Source organism: Salvelinus namaycush, chromosome 4, assembly GCF_016432855.1.
Source record: "Salvelinus namaycush isolate Seneca chromosome 4, SaNama_1.0, whole genome shotgun sequence".
Taxonomy (NCBI): Eukaryota; Metazoa; Chordata; class Actinopteri; order Salmoniformes; family Salmonidae; genus Salvelinus; species Salvelinus namaycush.
In genome coordinates this window covers 11,067,005-11,088,693 of record NC_052310.1, presented here as the reverse complement: position 1 = coordinate 11,088,693, position 21,689 = coordinate 11,067,005, and the positions used below count along the sequence as shown (strand labels likewise).

General features: G+C 41.2%; 1 protein-coding gene across 1 annotated transcript; it reads right to left on the bottom strand.

Annotated features, from left to right (window-relative positions):
* Positions 1–11,736: 11,736 nt before the first annotated feature.
* LOC120045355 (interferon-induced protein with tetratricopeptide repeats 5-like) lies at positions 11,737–17,897 on the bottom strand. The gene is made up of 2 exons (XM_038990234.1): positions 17,893–17,897; positions 11,737–14,103 (listed from the first exon to the last, which is right to left on the bottom strand). The coding sequence occupies exons 1-2, from the start codon at positions 17,895–17,897 to the stop codon at positions 12,675–12,677; spliced, it is 1,434 nt and encodes a 477-aa protein (XP_038846162.1). The 3' UTR covers positions 11,737–12,674.
* Between the last annotated feature and the right edge of the window lie 3,792 nt (positions 17,898–21,689).

Here is a 21,689-nt window from a genome sequence, read left to right as displayed (position 1 = left end):
CTTTGTTAGACACAGAAGGTGAACAGATGATCTCCACACGTGCGGTTCCCACCTGTAAAGCATGGAGGTGTGATTTTTCTTCATCATTTTCCTCCAACCCTACCACCCCTCCCCTAATTGGAGTAAACTAATGGACAACAACACTTAAGCTTCTATTTCCAGCTTATACATACTATATACATTTTACGGACACAATGTATTTTACAATAGTTATCTTTTGTTTGTTTTTAACCCCATCCTTCAGCTACTCTTACCCCCTCCCATCTATCTCTGAAGACCATCCAGTTTGATTTATATTTGCCATATATTTTTACTGTGCTGTTTAACAAAAGTTCTGAATGCCACACCCTGATCTGTTTCACCTGTCTTTGTGCTTGTCTCCACCCCCCACCAGGTGTCTCCCATCTCCCGCCATTATCCCCTGTGTATTTATACCTGTGTTCTCTGTTTGTCTCTCGCCAGTTTGCTTTGTTCGTCAAGCCTACCAGTGGTTTCACCCCTTGCTCCTGTCTGTTTCTAGTTCCTGTTTCCTGGTTTTACCATTTTGCCTGCTCTGACCCTGAGACTGTCTGCCCGTTCTGTACCTTTTGGACTCTGATCTGCATTACTGACCTCTGCCTGCCCTTGACCTGTCGTTTTGCCGGCCCCCTGTTCTAGTAATAAACCTTTGTTACTTCGACACTGTCTGTATCTGAGTCTTCCCTAAAACGTGATAGGCAAGGCTATAAGCAAATAGGTAAACCGGGATATGACTAAAGAGTTAATCAGGGTGATTTTTCATAAAAATAGACAGGTATTTTCCTTTCCATGGTAGCAAGATCTTATCTATTTTTGCTAACATTATATGAAAATGTACTGTAGGGAGATAATTTCTTTCTTTCAGGATATGAATACCGTGTTTGTCCACATTTTATTTTTATTTATCCTTTATTTAACTAGGCAAGTCAGTTAAGAACAAATTCTTATTTACAATGACGGCCTACCCCGGCCAAACACTAACCTGGGCGATGCTGGGCCAATTGTGCACCCCCCTATGGGACTCCCAATCACGGTCTGTTGTTATACAGCCTGGAATCGAACCATGGTCTGTAGTGACACCTCTAGCACTGAGATGCAGTGCCTTAGACCGCTGCGCCACTCGCCACTCGGGAGCAGTGTCAGACCATTTTATACTACACGGTAATATAAAAGTTGTATTTTTTTGTGATCCATTATGTAATATAGTACACATAATTTGTTTGTAATCCAGAGAGGTTAGAAAAAGTATCTAGATCCTCTATGAGGTTGTGCAGGGATACAAATTGTGGATTTAAAGAAAACATGAATCATCAGCATACACTGACACCTTTGTTTTTAAGCCCTGGATTTCTAGCTTTGGCTTTGTAGGACCAACCCTGCCAGGCAGGCTCAGAATCTTGAGGGGGCAGTGCTGCTTTAGTTGGTCTCTGACTGCATTTATCTTAGTGTCTTGGCTGCGCATAGGCTACTTGCAGTAAGCCTATAAAACAGATAAGGACTTCTCCTTACTGTATGGGTCGCTCAGGTGGGTGTTGAGGGTTGGGGACCGTTCCATCATGATAGGACAATAAATAAACTATATTTATAATTTATTTAACGTCTATATCTCATATCTGCACAAAATTGAAAGCTCTCTCTGTCACAACTCCTGCTCGCAGACACACATGGGCTATGGCATTTGCAACCAATATACCAGCACATACCCACATACTGTGCCTTCTATGTCTTCTGTTTGCTGTGTTTTATCCATACCATGTTGATTCCTACCTATTTTCAGTTTTTTGAGTACTTTTGAGTACAGTTCCTTATATTTGAAGATGTATTATTTCAATAATTATGCTTTCTTCTCATGCTATCTTATATATTTATAAATACTATAAATAGAACGTCGAATACTAATTATTTTACAACATTCCCTATCTTGAAAGGTATAACGTATTTGTAGTTTATTTTTTAAATCAATTGTAGTATTTTATTGTTTTCTTTTTTTAAATTACAACCCTACCATGAATAGTATTGGGTGTTCCATTATTCGACTACTCTATGGGAACTTTTAAATATTTAGAATAGCCATGGAGTAGTCTTGGTGTCTCGGGAACATTTGGTTATCAATATACAGTTTATCGACTATGAGAGCTACACGTTTCCCTTGTAATTATTACACCGTTCCACAATTTCCTTCGGGAACTGATCATTCATGCCTATTTTCGTGCCAGCGAGTCTTTTACCCAGGCTTTTAACCATTATTTCATCTTTAAAGAATGAAAATCTGGTAATGATCGTGCGCTCATATCTCTGTCCGAAAGTGTACACGTTCGAGTTTGATTTTGTCGACAGTATCGCCTTGGATCAGTAGCACTGTAAGAAATAATTATTTCACCACACTTTCAGGATCTTCGTCCTCTTTTTCTTGGATAACATTAAGTACCAGACTTTCTCCCATATATCTAGTCTGTATTTCAAGTAAGGCTTCTCTCAGAAATATGTTCTCCTTTTTAAGTTCTTTAACGTCCGTTTTAATCGTATTGACTGTTAGTTTCTTTCTCCATGGTCTCAGCTTTTTCGTCACTCATCTTGAGTTCGTTACTACTTAGTTCAAGTATGCCCAGTTTATAATTTATCGATTTATGCAAGTCGATTTCCACACTTACCATTCCCGGTGGTGAAAAGCATAAATCGTCTGTGTCCGTCGTTTTCTTTTTTGGGGATTGGTTCTCAATGCTTATTTTCCAACATGTTTGGGTGTTGATTGTATTGGTAATATTGGTCGATACATTTCTCTAGCCTTATAATTCGTTTTGTGTTATCCAGATTGAAGGTTATTGCACACGAGTATGTGGAGTGAAGTGCTAATATTTAGTCAATTTACAAATATTGAATATTCCGTTTTTATCTTGAGGTGTTCTGTAGCGCTGTGTTCAGTCCGCATTGACCACTCTCTCTCTTGCTCTCACCTAACACAACAACATTGTTTATTATTGTGTTATATTAAGTACATTAGAGAGAGAGAGATTATGTATGTGCATGTCATTGAATTATGTTATAATTTCTGTAAGAATCTTACCTCGTTTTACGGTCGATGGCAGATAAGACAGGCTACAGTATCGAGATGATAACAATCAGAGACACTACCCACTTCCAGGTATATCAAAGCGTTTTATTTAGCAGAAACGAAAACGAAACTGATACAGGTACATACTTGCCATATATGTCCATTCTGCCAACAAGCTGTGAATGAAGGACAACAGTACCATCAACAACTGAATCAAAATGTATCTAGAATGTGCACCATCCTAACGGCATGCATCTTTTTTCATGACTCGTTTTAACTAATTTATGGCGATTTGTACCTACACTCAAACAAAATGCTGGATTAAAAACAACTAAATTTGGGTTATTTGGTAACCTAGCGCTGGATAAATATTGGACAGAACACACGCTGAGTGATTTTGAACCTGCCAGTTGGGTTGTGTGAATAACCCTGTTGTAAAAGGAAGCAGAGCAGAGATTAGCTGCTCTTTAGTTGACTGATGTAGCTGGCAAGGTAACTGCTGTTTAACTTAACAGAAAAAAACGAAGCAAGTGTTTATTCGCAGTGCTGAGCTAGTATTGTAACTGACATGTAACGTTAGGTAATGTTTTATCCCCTCGACTTAGGTGAATGAATAAGCTACGCTAGCAAGTAGCTACCACAGCCAGATCAGCTCTAGCCTCTAGTTATCTGTCAGATAGGGATATGAGGTTGCTATTATTACTATCTAACAGCTGTTGTTTGTATGGAAATATTTTGTATCCTTTGTTTTGTCCCGTTTCAGAAGTAAATGAACTTGGCAACCAGTTGATGTACATTAGAGAGAGAGCTGGCCAAAAGTTGGCTAACATTAGCTCTTATGTTTGCCTCAATCAAACGAAGCATGAATCAAACATGAAACCATCAGCCAAACGATTTAAGATTGATTATGTGACGTTTTTTCAGTGCAATGTGAGTTGTATTAGTCAGTAAGGTTATTGATCTGTCAGTTTCCCTAGCTAATTCTTTACTTTTCACACTGACACAGTAATTGGATGCAGTCTATCACAGTGCCATCCGTTTCGTGACCAAAGCCCCATATACCCACCACTGCGACCTGTATGCTCTCGTTGGCTGGCCCTTGCTTCATATTCCTCGTCAAACCCACTGGCTCCAGGTCATCTATAAGTCTTTGCTAGGTAAAGCCCCGCCTTATCTCAGCTCACTGGTCACCATAGCAGTACCCACCCGTAGCAGTACTACAGCAGGTATATTTCACTGGTCACCCCCAAAGCCAATTCCTCCTTTGGCCGCCTTTCCTTCCAGTTCTCTGCTGCCAATGACTGGAACGAATTGTTGCAACAATCACTGAAGCTGGAGACTCATATCTCCCTCACTAACTTCAAGCATTGGCTATTAGAGCAGCTTACAGATCATTGCACCTGTACATAGCCCATCTGTAAATAGCCCATCCAACTACCTCATCCCCATATTTTTATTTATTTATTTTTTTGCTCTTTTGCACCCTTGCATCTCTACTTGCACATTCATCTTCTGCACATCTATCACTCCAGTGTTTAATTGCTAAATTGTAATTATTTCACCACTTCTGCCTATTTATTGCCTTACCTCCCTAATTTTACCTCATTTGCACACACTGTATATAGACTTTTCTATTGTGTTATTGACTGTATGTTTGTTTATTCCATGTGTAACTCTGTGTTGTTGTTTGTGTCGCACTGCTTTGCTTTATCTTGGCCAGGTCACAGTTGTAAATGAGAACTTGTTCTCAACTGGCCTATCTGGTTAAATAAAGGTTAAATAAAAAAATAAAAAAATAAACAGCTCTAATGTTACAGGCTTCACTCTCATGGTGCATTGTAAAAGTCTGCGCAGGACCGATTTCTTCATCCCTCTCCAGCGCGTACCTGCTGGATTTCTGTCAGACTGACTCCCCGCCCGCTACTGCAAGAACTGTATGGAATCAATATCATGTCAAATGTATTTTGAACACACAGCATGCATTTTGTAGAGAAAGATTTGCACTTTCTCTTGAGCTATACCCTTTACCAGAGGGACGATTTTCGGACAGAGAAATAATGGGTGACCAATATTTAGGCCTATTTCTAGGCAATGTAGTAAACTATAGCCTAATCATAGGCCTATTTAGGCAGTACATTTCCTTGGGAAGATAACTACCCCGTGCTTCTGCGCACATGCATAGGCTATAGACTACTCTATTTAATAGAGACCACACGCGCACCTGTTCACGCTTTATGGCTACTGAACTGGAAGCAGCAAGAATGATGACAGCAACACTTGCTACGTTTTTCACAGTCCTATAGGATATAGCCTACCTTTTAGGAGGACGATTTGCAGGCAGAGACAAATAAATGAGTAATCAATACTTATTGAAACTGAAAAGGCGCAACGATTGCTCACCATAGTAGCCTAACCGATGTGCGCTTTGTGCCTTTTCCTTTTAAGTTATGATTTAAAAAAATCATTGCACTTGGTTGAGCGCCCTCCACTTTCCATGATCAATATTTATTTACAGACACTGTAATAAACTACAGTCGAAACATATTTAAATTAATTTCATGTTCAAGTTAACTGCTACATTGTTCTCCGCCCATTTAGGCAGACTACTCTATATCAATGAGACCACACTTACTAGGGCACTTGAACTCTCATGCCCAGCTAGGAGTAGTAGGCTACTGAATTTGATGCAGCAAAAAATATGTGCTTTTAATACAATAGGTAGGCTAACGCATACAAAGCAGAAAGAGGACCGTTTCCAAATAATCTGTGGGACAACATAACTATTTTCCTCCCAAAGTTGTCTGTCTGACTGCCAGCTCCCGCCCACTGCATCACAATGATCTCTGTCAGGACCTGCAGGTCCCGCAGGCTCGCCGCAGGAATGCAGCCCTCTAGTGCAGTCAGTACACAACACTATGCTCATCATGTCTTAGCACGATTCGATGGTGACAGCAGGGTCAGACAGCCAGGGAAGATCAGTCTACTGAGCTCAGGTGAATTTTGCAATATATTAACAATACCAGTGAATGATACAATGTTCCATCTATAATTGATGTCTAGACCTACAGTAGTTACAGGACAGCAGTTGAATCTTAAAGCTACAGTCTGGGATCTGGGAATAATGGTCATTTCAATTATTGAACCATTGATTCTATCCTTGGATAATATAATGTATAAATGTACTGCCAGGTAATTATTTGTCATGCCTCATTTTAGGAGGATCAGATGGTGACAGGGGTCTCAGCAGGGTCAGGCAGCCAGGGAAGACCAGCAGATACTTCACTTTATTCACTCTGTGTAGCAAACACTGGACAAGCCTGATGCTATTTTAAGGCAGTCTGACAAACCTCCAAAGTTGATTTCCAAACTGTATCAATGGTTGATAGAGGCTTTTCCCGAATAACACTTAACATGTAAAACAAAAATGTGAGGAAGACCTGGTAGAAGCTATTGATGATGAATGGATACAGATTTGATGTAATGCTCAGTCATGTTCATATAATCTCAGACATAAATTACTGCAGTTTAAGGCCATCCATAGAACATCCTATATGCAAGTGAAACTGAATATCACACATTCAGAAATGCAATACTTCTGCTGGAGGTGGAAAACACAAAAGGGGACATATTTGCATATGTTATGATCTCGTGAAGGCTGAATGAATTCTGGCAAAGAGTATGTTCTTTTATCTGAGCATGTCTACATATTCTCTTTTCTCCCTGTTTTTGTTTGCTTGGAAATATTGATACTGGAGGCATTTACAGTGCATTCGGAAAGTATTCAGACCCCTTCCATTTTTCCACATTTTGTTACATTACAGCCTTATTCTAAAATGAATTCAATAGTTTTCCCCCCCTCATCAATCTACACACAATACCCCATAATGACAAAGCAAAACAGGTTTTTAGAAATTTTTGCAAAATTATAAACCCCCCCACCCCTCTGGAAATAATACATTTACATAAGTATTCAGACCCTTTACTCAGTACTTTGTTAAAGCACCTTTGGCAGTGATTACAGCCTCGAGTCTTCTTGGGTATGACGCTACAAACTTGGCACACCTGTATTTGGGGAATTTCTCCCATTCTTCTCTGCAGATCCTCTGAAGCTCTGTCAGGTTGTATGAGGAGCGTCGCTGCTCAGCTATTTTCAGATCTCTCCAGAGATGTTAGACCGAGTTTAAGTCAAATCAAACCAAATCAAATTGTATTTGTCACACGTGTTTAGCAGATGTTATTGCGGGTATAGCGAAATGCTTGTGTTTCTAGTTCTAACAGTGCAGTAATATCTAACAGTAATATCTAACAATTTCACAACAATACACACAAATATAAAGTAAATCTAAAGCAGCCTCTAATGTGATAGTGATGGATGGTTGTTGCTAATGTGACAAGAATGACGTTGTCAGTAACAGCCAACTTTCCAGGACATATGCATGTCTTAAATGTGCAGAAAGCTTAATCTTCCTGTTAATCTAACTGCACTGTTCAATTTACAGTGAAAAAATACCATGATATTATTTGAGGAGAGTGCACAACAACAAAAAACATTTATGATGGCAACTGGTTTGATACATTCACCTCTGAAGGTAAATAATGCACTTACATTCAGTAATCTTGCTCTGATTTGTCATCCCGGGGGTCCCAGAGATAAAATGTAGTATGGTTTTGTTTGATAAAACCAATGTTTATATTCAAATGTAGGAACTAGTTTCTACAGTTTTAACCCCTGCTGTCAGATCCTTAACAGTCTGATGGCCTTGAGATAGAAGCTTTTTTTCAGTCTCTCGGTCCCTGCTTTGATGCATATGTACTGACCTCGCCTTCTGGATGATAGCAAAGTGAACAGGCAGTGGCTCAGGTGGTTGTTGTCCTTGATGATTTTTTTGGCCTTCCTGTGACATCGGGTGCTGTAGGTGTCCTGGAGGGCAGGTATTTTGCCCCCGGTGATGCATTGGGCAGACCGCACCACCCTCTGGAGAGCCCTGCGGTTGCGGGCGGTGCAGTTCCCGTACCAGACGGTGATACAGCCCGACAAGATGCTCTCAATTGTGCATCTGTAAAAGTTTGTGAGGGTTTTAGGTGCCAAGCCAAATTTCTTTAGCCTCCTGAGGTTGAAGAGGCGCTGTTGTGCCTTCTTCACCACACTATCTGTGTGGGTGGACCATTTCAGTTTGTCAGTGATATGTACGCTGAACTTGAAGTTTTCCACCTTCTCCACTGCCGTCCCATCGATGTGGACACGGGGTTGCTCCCTCTGCTGTTTCCTGATGTCCACAATCTACTCTTTTGTTTTGTTGATGTTGGGTGAGAGGTTATTTTCCTGTCACCACACTCCCAGGGCCCTCACCTCCTCCCTGTAGGCTGTCTCGTCATTGTGGGTATTCAGGCCTACTACTGTTGTGTTGTCTGCAAACTTAATGATTGAGTTGGAGGGAGTACAGAAGGGGGCTGAGCACGCACATACTCAGTGTTGAGTATCAGCGAAGTGGAGGTGTTTTTTGCTACCTTCACCACCTGGGGGCGGCCCATCAGGAAGTCCAGGACCCAGTTGCACAAGGCGGGGTTCAGACCCTGGGCCTCAAGCTTATTGATGAGCTTGGAGGGTACTATGGTGTTGAATGCTGAGCTATAGTCAATGAACAACATTCTTACATAGGTATTCCTCATGTCTAGATGGGATAGGTCAGTGTGCATTGCGATTGCATCTGTGGATCTATTTTGGCGGTAAGCAAATTGAAGTGGGTCTAGGGTGTCAGGCCAGGCTCTGTCTGGGCCACTCAAACACATTCAGAGACTTGTCCCGAAGCCACTCCTGCTTTGTCTTGGCTGTGTGCTTATGGTCGTGGTGCTGTTGGATGGTGAAACTTTGCCCCTGTCTGAGATCCTGAGTGCTCTGGAGTAGGTTTTCATCAAGGATCTCTCTGTACTTTGCTCCGTTCATCTTTCCCTCAATCCTGACTAGTCTCCCAGTCCCTGCCGCTGAAAAACATCCACACAGCATTATGATGCTGCCATCACCATGCTTTACCGTGGTTGATGATGTCAGGTTTCCTCCAGACGTGACGCTTGGCATTCAGGCAAAAGAGTTCAATCTTGGTGTCAATGTTCAATGTCAAGAGTGTGCAAAGCTCTCATCAAAGCAAAGGGTGGCTATTTGAAGAATCTCAACTATAAAATATATTTTGATTTGTTTAACACTTTTTTGGTTACTACGTGATTCCATATGTGTTATTTCATATTTTTGATGGCTTCACTATTATTTTACAATGTAGGAAATAGTACAAATAAAGAAAACACATTGAATGAGGCACCAGGTAGCCTAGTGGTTAGAGTGTTGGACTTGTAACCGAAAGGTTGCAAGATCAAATCCCCAAGTTGATAAGGTGAAATCTGTCGTTCTGCCCCTGAACAAGGCAGTTAACCAACTGTTCCTAGGCCATCACTGAAAATAAGGATTTGTTTCTTAACTGACTTGCCTTGTTAGATAAAGGTTTAAAAAATGAGTAGGTGTTCTAAACCTTTTGACCGGTAGTGTTTGTAAATAAGATATTTCTGTTTTCTGTCTAAAAACTATTTTTCGCTTTGTCATTGTGGGGTATTGTGTAGAATGATGAGGAACATTTTTTATTTAATCAATTTAAAATAAGGCTGTAAAGTAACAAAATGTGGAAAAACGTCAGGGGGCTGAATAGTTTCCGAATGCAATGTATAGTGGCTAAGAAATGCATTCCCATTAATTAGAAGGTTGTCACAATGGATTGCAGTAATGTCAAGTTATGTATACTGGGCAACTTTCATAAGGCCTGGATGCCTTTTATGGAATACAGTACAACTAAAGGAGTCTGTATTGAAAACATGCCCATGTTAGGGAAGATACTTATTTAGGCAATCCCAAGCTGCTGGGCTGCTCAGTCCTGGCCCTTGGGGTCTTCCATCCTGTGGGTTGTCACTCTGGCCTTGGCCTAACACACCCAAAATCAATAATGAATGTTTCCCTAAGATCCTAAAGCTGAGTCCCTAGGGACAGGACGGGGTGACCCAGCTATATTGTGTGCGCATAAAAAAGAGCTCTACAGTACTATTAGTCCTGTGAGATACATTTTATGGCGGATTTGCTGTTTCTGTGTGTTAATGTACTGTATATTTGAGGTGTGTGTTTTTTTTAATGATGTTTTTTGTTTCCAATTTTAAAAATTCAGTTGTGAACTGGGAAGGAAATTGTGTTGCGAGGGAGTTGAGTTATTGACTAAACTGGTGGGGGTTGGGCGTGCTGGTCGGTCTGGGAGAAATTTGATATAGAGAGTCTTAATAAAGACAATCAAAAGTCTTTGTATTTTTTTCAAGAGTCGTTCATTTGTTAGGCTCTTGGTCAAAGGTGCAACACAATACTTATTATTGAATTACCTTTGATCTAGTTCAGTCTTATTAATCACGTAAGCATTTTGAATAATGATCTCTTACCTAGCTTGATGACTGTGGGTATTTTTGCTTACTTTTTGTTCTAAATGGAGACGGCATTTTGGATTGTGTAAAAATCTTTAAATTACCTTTAGATGCTCGACAAATTCTGGGGGAGGACCCTCAGACACACTGCCAGGTTAAGGAACTTTTAGGGAACTCGTACTCGTACTCGTTCTGTAAGCGTCATTGAAACTACAACATGATCAATGTTCGACCTTAACATTTGATAACTATACAACAGAACAGATGAATAGGAATGACAGTTACTCTCATTGGTGGCTAAAAATAACTATCTGAAAGCCACACCCCTACTAAACTACCCCTCCAGTGTTCTGATCTCAATAACCCATCACCGACAACCCAGCACCCAGCATCAATAACCCAACAGTTTTTAAAGAGAACAACCCAACTAAGTGACCCATCGCCTGCAAACCAGCAGGTGGGTCAACCAAACAACCCAGTATGTTTTGGAGTGTAGAAGGGCAAAGCTATTGAGATGTTGTAAAAACATAAGTGTGCTTATAGTTTGGGCTCCATCCGTGGCAAATGCTCAGTCAAAATAGAGCAGAAAACACAGCAGCATTCTACTTAAGATATTACAACGTTAAGAGACTGATTCATGATCTCTCACTTTGACTTTTTAATCTGAAGCAAACTTTCTTTTATTCATGTTCTTGAAGAATTCCCAGGGAAATTGCATTAGGCCTACATAGCCTATCCAATCACCACACTTGTTAATATCTGTAATGAAATATGTTTTATTTAGTTAAGGAATGTATCTTTAAATGTGAACAACATCAACATATTATTGTCTTATTTTACCCTTTCGACTAACTGGAAGGTCAACTCACTGTCAAACTTGCAGCAACTCCCCCCAAACGTCTGGCAAAGTGCCAGCATGGAAATACTTAGAGGGAACAATAAGAAGATTTAATATTTGGCCTTTAGGTTAGTTTTTGGAGCAAAGTAGAAAGAAGCAAGTCAACAAGCTCAAAATCATCACGTTTTTGGCAGTATGTTTTATTATCTCTTTCACAATGTTAATGCCAGTTACAAGAGCAACAACAGATGAACGGTCGGTGAAGATATCTAATCAACTACCTGAAAGGAGACACATCCAAAGACATAAAAACATGTTTTCCTAAAGTAATACATTCTAATTCAAAACATTTTTGTTGCAATTTTTACACAAAAAATGGAACATAAGAAAAATGCACGCAACTTGAAGATACTGTTACACTTTATGATTAAAACCATTAAAATGCATGTAGCAGTACTCCAATAAGCCATGTGTTGTGTAACAGTATGTGTATTTCTCAGCACCAGTATATCTTACAAGACTCTTTTCCATGTTAGGAGAAAGACCAAGGTCAAGGGTTGAAATGGGGACCTTTTTGATCCTCTTATCTTATCCCAACATGGAGTTAAAGCCATCAAACACACTCTGTCCACTTGTGACAACCAGTCCCATTGTGGGTTTGGATGTCACACAGTATGGGGTTGGTTGTCACAATATTTGCTAGTAGCTTATTCCTTTATTTGATCGAACAATATTTATATCACAATTCAGCATTTTATGCCGTGAGGATAACATGTGACATTTTCAGTGAATGTGTGTGTGTGTGTGCGTGCTTGCACATGCGTGTGTGGGTGTGTGACAGAAAATAATGTGTGTTTGAGAGAAAAGCAATGAAGGGAGCTCTTTATATCACAAGAACAAAATAGCTTGCAATTTATTGTATACCAGGGGTGGCAATGTTGAAAGTGACAACCAACCCAATATTCCATGTGACAACCATCCCCAACTACACCACCCCCCAATGCTAATTAAGATGTTAGTTACCACATGGCTTGACCTAGGAATTTAAATATCTCTCCCTTTCCTCTTTTCAACGAACATCATTGTTCATGGATACTCCGATAATTCAAACAATTACAAAGAAAATGTCATACATTTTTTTAGCTTTCACCTATGAAAAACACAAATTCCTCTCACCACAATGTTTTGTCATGTTGATATAAATTGACCAGGTGGATGAGTTCTTTCAAATTCATACATTTTAACCTTCCAATTATTACACAGCGCCATTTCAATTGGGAGCAATTAGCACTGTGACAACCAACACCGGTCTCCCCTATATCATTTCAGTTTCATTCCTTTGCCTAGGGCATCTGTAAGGTCATCTGTGTCTGGAGAGTGCACCTCGACTCGAATTGGATCTTCAGCCTTCCTGCCTTTTTTGTCTTCAATTGCGAGGAATTCCAAAATCGCAGAGGCATCACCAGCTGTCTTCTTGTTAGCCTGAGACCACTCTGCTATCTGCATCAGTATCTTCCCAGCCTTATTCCTGTGCCAACTCTCAATCGGAATCTGGTAGGCCTTTTTGAACTGGGTCACAGCACCATCCACGTCTTTCTTCCTGTAGTACAGAAACTTTCCGAAGCCGGTGTAGCATTGCTGCTTGTCTGAGTCACTAAGGGACTCATCTTTCAGCAGGTTGGTGAAGATCTTCATCGCCTCCTCCAGCTGGTAGTTTTCTCCGTAAGCCTCAGCTAGGTTAAACCTGAATTGGACGTTGGATGGCTTCAGTTCCACAGCTCTGGAGAAGTAATGGATGCAGAGCTCTGTCTTCTCTTTTATCTGGCGTGCATTGACCCAGCTCCCTTTCCTCCTCTGCTCAGACATCTGGTTGAACTGGTGTTTGTGACACCGGCCGATTTGGTAATTCATGAAGGGGGAGTTTACAGACAGTTCGACAGCTTCCTCCAAAACCTCCAGAGTCTCATTGATGCCCGCGTGTCTGAAATACTCGGCCAAGTAATGTGTGACGTGAGGCACGTCAGGAGACAGTCTGAGGGCCTCTTTGATGAGTTTCATGGATTCATGTCTACTTTGGTGTTGAAGCTGCAGGGCTAGCAGGACCATGACTTCAGTGTTATCGGGCTCTAAGGATAAGGCTTTCCTTAGCTGAGTAGCACCTTCAGTATGCGCCAACCTCTCTGTTCCATCCATGGCTAACCCCTCCAACCTGTACAGGACCATGGCATAGCCCACGTTGAAGGATGCATTGTCTGGTTCTCCCTTAAGAGCTTTCTGAAAGCTCTCCTTTGCCCCCTTGTAAAATAGCCCCCCAAGCCTTAGAAAACTCCAAGCCTTCTCACCATGTATTGAAGGTAAACTGCCTTGAATAGCAATCGTAAAACCCTTATTGATGTTTTCCAGCTTTCCAATGTAGGCATCCACATCATTCATGTTCCCTGAGTGATAGTGAACCCATGCAAAGTTAGCATAGGTTACCAGTAACTCTGTATCATCCTGTCTATTCTTCAATGCACTCTCAGCCTTGTGGAGATACTCAAGAGCACTAACATTGTTTTCCTTCAGGTGGCTCAGAAAGGCTAGTAAGTTGAAATATGTGGCATGGTTCGAAGTGCTGAACTTCATGATGCGATCCAGAAGTCTTTCAGGGAGGCTGTCCCGGTCCTTGATGTCAGCCTTTTCTATTCCCCATGTAAAGTGACACTCAAGTGCTTTCAGCTTCACTTCCATATCTGTTGTGACAGAAGCGCTATGAGAAAAAAAAGAAAATGACCCATTAGTATTTGGTATTATAACATTTTTATTAGCCCATCATTGTTGTTGTTGTTATCAGCCAAAACCATCCTCATCAACAAAACCATCCTAATAATCATCACAACAGCATTGTTTCTTTTGTGTTTCTTTTAGGGTGGAATCAGCTTTAATATTGCAGATTGATTGTAGCTTCCATCAATGTAATCTTGCATATATATTTTGTAAATATATAAAACATATACAGTGCATTCGGTTTTTAAAAAAAGGACATTATTTACATAAGTATTCAGACCCTTTGCTATGAGACTGAGCAATCGGAGGAGAAGGACCTTGGTCAGAGAGGTGACCAAGAACTCGATGGTCACTCTGACAGAGCTCCAGAGTTCCTCTGTGAAGATGGCAGAACCTTCCAGAAGTACAACCATCTCTGCAGTACTCCACCAATCAGACTTTTATGGTAGAGTGGCCAGACGGAGGCCACTCCTCAGTAAAACGCACATGACAGCCCGCTTTTAGTTTGCCAAAAGGAACATAAAGGGCTCTCAGACAATGAGAAACAAGATTCTCCGGTCTGATGAAACCAAGATGGAACGTTTTAGTCTGAATGCCAAGCGTCACGTCTGGAGGAAACCTGGCATCATGCCTATGGTGAAAGATGGTGGTGGCAGCATCATGCTGTGTGGATGTTTTTCTGCTGCAGGGACTGGGAGACTAGTAAGGATGGAGGGAAAGATGAACAGAGAAAAGTACAGAGAGATCCTTGATGAATACCTTCTCCAGAGCGCTCAGGACCTCAGACTAAGGCGAAGGTTCACCTTCCAACAGAACAACAACCCTAAGCAAACAGCCAAGACAACAGAGGAGTGGCTTCGGGACAAGTCTCTGAATGTCCTTGAGTGGCCCAGCAAGAGGCCGGACTTGAACCTGATGCAACATCTCTGGAGAGACCATAAGTTTTATAAATCAGAAAACATTTCTAAAAACCTGTTTTTGCTTTGTCAATATGGGGTATTGTGTTCTGATTGATGAGGGAAAAAACATTTAATCCATTTTAGAATAAGGCTGTAACGTAACCAGTGGCGTAAAGTAAAAATACTTGAAAGTACCACTTAAGTAGTTTTTTGGGGTATCTGTACTTTACTTTACTATTGATATTTTTTTGACAACTTCTACTTTTACTTCACCACATTCCTTTAGAAAATGATGTACTTTTTACTACATACATTTCACTGACTCCAAAAAGTACTAGTTACATTTTGAATGCTTATCAGGACAGGAAAAGGGTCTAATTCACACATCAATTGAACATCCCTGGTCATCCCTACTGCCTCTGAACTGGCAGACTCACTGAACACATGCTTCGTATGTAAATTATGTCTGAGTTTTACTCAAGTAGTATTTTACTGGGTGACTTTCACTTTTACTTGAATAAGATATCTTTACTTTTACTCAGGTCTGACAATTGGGTACTTTTTCCACCACTGAACGTAACAAAATTTGGAACAAGTCAAGGGGTCTGAATACTTTCCGAATACACTGTGATATACAGTACCAGTCAACAGTTTGGGCACACCTACTCATTCAAGGGCTTTTCTTTATTTTTACTATTTTCTACATTGTAGAATATTAGTGAAGACATCAAAACTATGAAATAACACACTTGGAATCATGTAGTAGCCAGAAAAGTGTTTGACAATTTTGATTGTTCAAAGTAGCCACCCTTTGCCTTGATGACAGCTTTGCACACTCTTGGCATTCTCTCAACCAGCTTCACCTGGAATGCTTTTCCAACAGTCTTGAAGGAGTTCCCACATATGCTGAGCACATGTTGGTTGCTTTTCCTTCAGTTTGCAGTCCAACTCATCCCAAACCATCTCAATTGGGTTGAGATCAGGGGATTGTGGAGGCCAGGTCATCTGATGCAGCACTCCATCACTCTCCTTCTTGGTCAAATAGTCCTTACGCAGCCTGGAGGTGTGTTGGGTCATTGTCCGGTTGAAAAACAAATGATAGTCCCACTAAGAGCAAACCAAATGGGATGGCGTATCGCTGCAGAATGCTGTGGTAGCCATGCTGGTTAAGTGTGCCTTGAATTCTAAGTAAATCACTGACTGTGTCACCAGCAAAGCACCCCCACACATCACACCTCCTCCTCCATGTTTCACAGTGGGAACCACACATGCAGAGATCATCCGTTCACCTACTCTGCGTCTCACAAAGACACGGCGGTTGGAACCAAAAATCAAACATTTGGACTCATCAGACCAAAGGACCAATTTCCACCGGTCTAATGTCCATTGCTCGAGTTTCTTTCCCAAGCAAGTCTCTTCTTCTTATTGGTGTCCTTTAGTAGTGGTTTCTTTGCAGCAATTCGACTATGAAGGCCTGATTCACACAGTCTACTCTGAACAGTTGATATTTAGATGTGTCTGTTACTTGAACTCTGTGAAGCATTTATTTGGGCTGTAATTTCTGAGGCTGGTAACTTTAGTGAACTTATCCTCTGCAGCAGAGGCACCACTGGGTCTTCCATTCCCATGGCGGTCCTCACGAGAGACAGTTTCATCATAGCGCTTGATGGTTTTTCGACTGCACTTGAAGAAACTTTCAAAGTTCTTGACATTTTCTGGATTGACTGACCTTCATGTCTTAAAGTAATGATGGACTGTTGTTTCTCTTTGCTTATTTTTGCTGTTCTTGCCATTATATGGACTTGGTATTTTACCAAATAGGGCTATCTTCTGTATACCACCCCTACCTTGTCACAACATAACTGATTGGCTCAAACGCATTAAGAAGGAAAGAAATTCCACAAATTAACTTTTAACAAGGCACACCTCTTAATTTAAATTAATTCCAGGTGACTACCTCATGATGCTGGTTGAGCGAATGCCGGAGTGTGCAAATTTGTCATCAAGGCAAAGGGTGGCTACTTTGAAGGGTCTCAAATATAATTTATATTTGTTTAACACTGTTTGGTTACTACATGATTCCATATTTGTTATTTCATAGTTTTGATGTAGAAAATAGTAAAAATAAGGAAAAACCCTGGAATGAGTAGGTGTGTCCAATCGTTTGACTGGTACTGTATATCTTTAAAAAAAATATATATTTTTTTTATTATTTTCCCCTAACCTTCCCTAATTGGAGTAAAATAATGGACAACAACACATAGGTTTCTACTTCCAGCTAATACGTACTATATACACTTTACGGACACAATATATTTTACAATAGTTATTTTTTGTTTGTTTTTCCTTCAGCTACCCTCAAGCCCTCCGATCTATCTCTGAAGACCTTCCAGTTTGATTTTTTTTTGCCATATATTTTTGAACTGTGCTGTTTCACAAAAGATCTGAACCTATATACATTTTATGGACACAGTATATTTTACAATAGCTATCGAGGTGTTGCGTTTTCTTTTGGGGATTGGTTCACCATGCTTACTTTCAAACATGTTTGGGTGTTGATTGTATTGGTAATATTGGTTGGTACATTTCTCTAGCCTTATAATTCGTTTTGTGTTATCCAGATTGAAGGTTATTGCACACGAGTATGTGGAGTGAAGTGCTAATATTTAGTCAAATTTATAAATATTGAATATTCCGTTTTTATCTTGAGACGTTCTGCAGCAAAGTGTTCAGTCCGCCATAACTCCTCTCTCTCTTGCTCACTCATAACACAACAGCATTGCTTATTATTGTGTTATATTAAGTACATTAGAGAGAGAGATTATGTATGTGCATGTCATTCAAATATGTTATAATTTTAGTAAAATTCTTACCTCATTTTACAGTCAATGGCAGAGAAGACAGGCTACAGTATTGAGATAATAACCCTCAGAGACACTACCCACTTCCTGTTATATCAAAGCTTTTCATTTAGCAGAAAGGAAAACGAAACTCATACGTGTTTGCTAAAAATGTCCATTCTGCCAACAAGCTATGATTGAAGAAGAACAGTACCATTGTAACGGCTGTCGTCTTCCTCCTCGTCTGAGGAGGAGAAGTTTGAAGGATCAGAGGACCAATGCGCAGCGTGGTAAGTGTCCATAACGTTTATTATAAAACATAAACTGAACACTACGAAATACAAAACAATAAAGGTGAACATATACGAAACCGAAACAGTTCTGTCTGGTGCAGACACAAAAAGCCTGAAGACAACCACCCACAAAACCCAACACAAAACAGGCTACCTAAATATGGTTCCCAATCAGAGACAACGCAAAACACCTGCCTCTGATTGAGAACCATATCAGGCCAAACACAAACCCAACACAGAAATAGAAAACATAGATTACCCACCCAACTCATGCCCTGACCACACTAAAACAAAGAAAATACAAAAGAACTATGGTCAGAACGTGACAGTACCCCCCCCCCCCCCCCCCCAAGGTGCGGACTCCGGCAGCAAAACCTGAACCTATAGGGGAGGGTCTGGGTGGGCATCTGTCCGCGGTGGCGGCTCTGGCGCAGGACATAGACCCTACTCCACCATAGTCTTTGTCCGCTTTAGTAGCCTCCGGGGAACGGCGACCCTCGCAGCGGGTCCCAGACTGAAGACCATCGTAGAGAGCGCCACTGGACCGAGGGGCGCCTCTGGACTGAGGGGCAGCTCCGGACTGAGGGGCGCCTCTGGACTGAGGGGCGCCTCTGGACTGAGGGGCAGCTCCGGACTGAGGGGCAGCTCCGGACTGAAGGACATCTCAGGACTGAGGGGTAGCTCAGGACTGAGGGGTAGCTCAGGACTGAGTGGTAGCTCAGGACTGAGGGGCAGCTCCGGACTGACGGACAGCTCAGGACTGAGTGGTAGCTCAGGACTGAGTGGTAGCTCAGGACTGAGGGGCAGCTCCGGACTGAGGGGCGCCTCTGGACTGAGGGGCAGCTCCGGACTGAGGGGCAGCTCCGGACTGAAGGGCATCTCAGGACTGAGGGGTAGCTCAGGACTGTGGGGCAGCTCCGGACTTACGGACAGCTCAGGACTGAGGGGCAGCTCAGGACTGAGGGGCAGCTCCGGACTGAGGGGCAGCTCCGGACTGAAAGGCAGCTCCGGACTGAAAGGCAGCTCCGGACTGAAATTCAGCTCCGGACTGAAGGGCAGCTCCGGACTGAGGGACAGCTCAGGACTGGCAGGCGGCTCTGGCAGCTCCTGACTGGCGCGCGGCTCTGGCGGAACTGGCAGACTCACTGAACACATGCTTCGTTTGTAAATTATGTCTGAGTTTTACTCAAGTAGTATTTTACTGGGTGACTTTCACTTTTACTTGAATAAGATATCTTTACTTTTACTCAGGTCTGACAATTGGGTACTTTTTCCACCACTGAACGTAACAAAATTTGGAACAAGTCAAGGGGTCTGAATACTTTCCGAATACACTGTGATATACAGTACCAGTCAACAGTTTGGGCACACCTACTCATTCAAGGGCTTTTCTTTATTTTTACTATTTTCTACATTGTAGAATATTAGTGAAGACATCAAAACTATGAAATAACACACTTGGAATCATGTAGTAGCCAGAAAAGTGTTTGACAATTTTGATTGTTCAAAGTAGCCACCCTTTGCCTTGATGACAGCTTTGCACACTCTTGGCATTCTCTCAACCAGCTTCACCTGGAATGCTTTTCCAACAGTCTTGAAGGAGTTCCCACATATGCTGAGCACATGTTGGTTGCTTTTCCTTCAGTTTGCAGTCCAACTCATCCCAAACCATCTCAATTGGGTTGAGATCGGGGGATTGTGGAGGCCAGGTCATCTGATGCAGCACTCCATCAATCTCCTTCTTGGTCAAATAGTCCTTACGCAGCCTGGAGGTGTGTTGGGTCATTGTCCGGTTGAAAAACAAATGATAGTCCCACTAAGAGCAAACCAAATGGGATGGCGTATCGCTGCAGAATGCTGTGGTAGCCATGCTGGTTAAGTGTGCCTTGAATTCTAAGTAAATCACTGACTGTGTCACCAGCAAAGCACCCCCACACATCACACCTCCTCCTCCATGTTTCACAGTGGGAACCACACATGCAGAGATCATCCGTTCACCTACTCTGCGTCTCACAAAGACACGGCGGTTGGAACCAAAAATCAAACATTTGGACTCATCAGACCAAAGGACCAATTTCCACCGGTCGAATGTCCATTGCTCGAGTTTCTTTCCCAAGCAAGTCTCTTCTTCTTATTGGTGTCCTTTAGTAGTGGTTTCTTTGCAGCAATTCGACTATGAAGGCCTGATTCACACAGTCTACTCTGAACAGTTGATATTTAGATGTGTCTGTTACTTGAACTCTGTGAAGCATTTATTTGGGCTGTAATTTCTGAGGCTGGTAACTTTAGTGAACTTATCCTCTGCAGCAGAGGCACCACTGGGTCTTCCATTCCCATGGCGGTCCTCACGAGAGACAGTTTCATCATAGCGCTTGATGGTTTTTCGACTGCACTTGAAGAAACTTTCAAAGTTCTTGACATTTTCTGGATTGACTGACCTTCATGTCTTAAAGTAATGATGGACTGTTGTTTCTCTTTGCTTATTTTTGCTGTTCTTGCCATTATATGGACTTGGTATTTTACCAAATAGGGCTATCTTCTGTATACCACCCCTACCTTGTCACAACACAACTGATTGGCTCAAACGCATTAAGAAGTAAAGAAATTCCACAAATTAACTTTTAACAAGGCACACCTCTTAATTTAAATTAATTCCAGGTGACTACCTCATGATGCTGGTTGAGCGAATGCCGGAGTGTGCAAATTTGTCATCAAGGCAAAGGGTGGCTACTTTGAAGGGTCTCAAATATAATTTATATTTGTTTAACACTGTTTGGTTACTACATGATTCCATATTTGTTATTTCATAGTTTTGATGTAGAAAATAGTAAAAATAAGGAAAAACCCTGGAATGAGTAGGTGTGTCCAATCGTTTGACTGGTACTGTATATCTTTAAAAAATATATATATATTTTTTATTATTTTCCCCTAACCTTCCCTAATTGGAGTAAAATAATGGACAACAACACATAGGTTTCTACTTCCAGCTAATACGTACTATAAAAACTTTACGGACACAATATATTTTACAATAGTTCTTTTTTGTTTGTTTTTCCTTCAGCTACCCTCAAGCCCTCCGATCTATCTCTGAAGACCTTCCAGTTTGATTTTTATTTGCCATATATTTTTGAACTGTGCTGTTTCACAAAAGATCTGAACCTATATACATTTTATGGACACAGTATATTTTACAATAGCTATCGAGGAGTTGCGTTTTCTTTTGGGGATTGGTTCACCATGCTTACTTTCAAACATGTTTGGGTGTTGATTGTATTGGTAATTTTGGTTGGTACATTTCTCTAGCCTTATAATTTGTTTTGTGTTATCCAGATTGAAGGTTATTGCACACGAGTATGTGGAGTGAAGTGCTAATATTTAGTCAAATTTATAAATATTGAATATTCCGTTTTTATCTTGAGACGTTCTGCAGCAAAGTGTTCAGTCCGCCATAACTCCTCTCTCTCTTGCTCACTCATAACACAACAGCATTGCTTATTATTGTGTTATATTAAGTACATTAGAGAGAGAGATTATGTA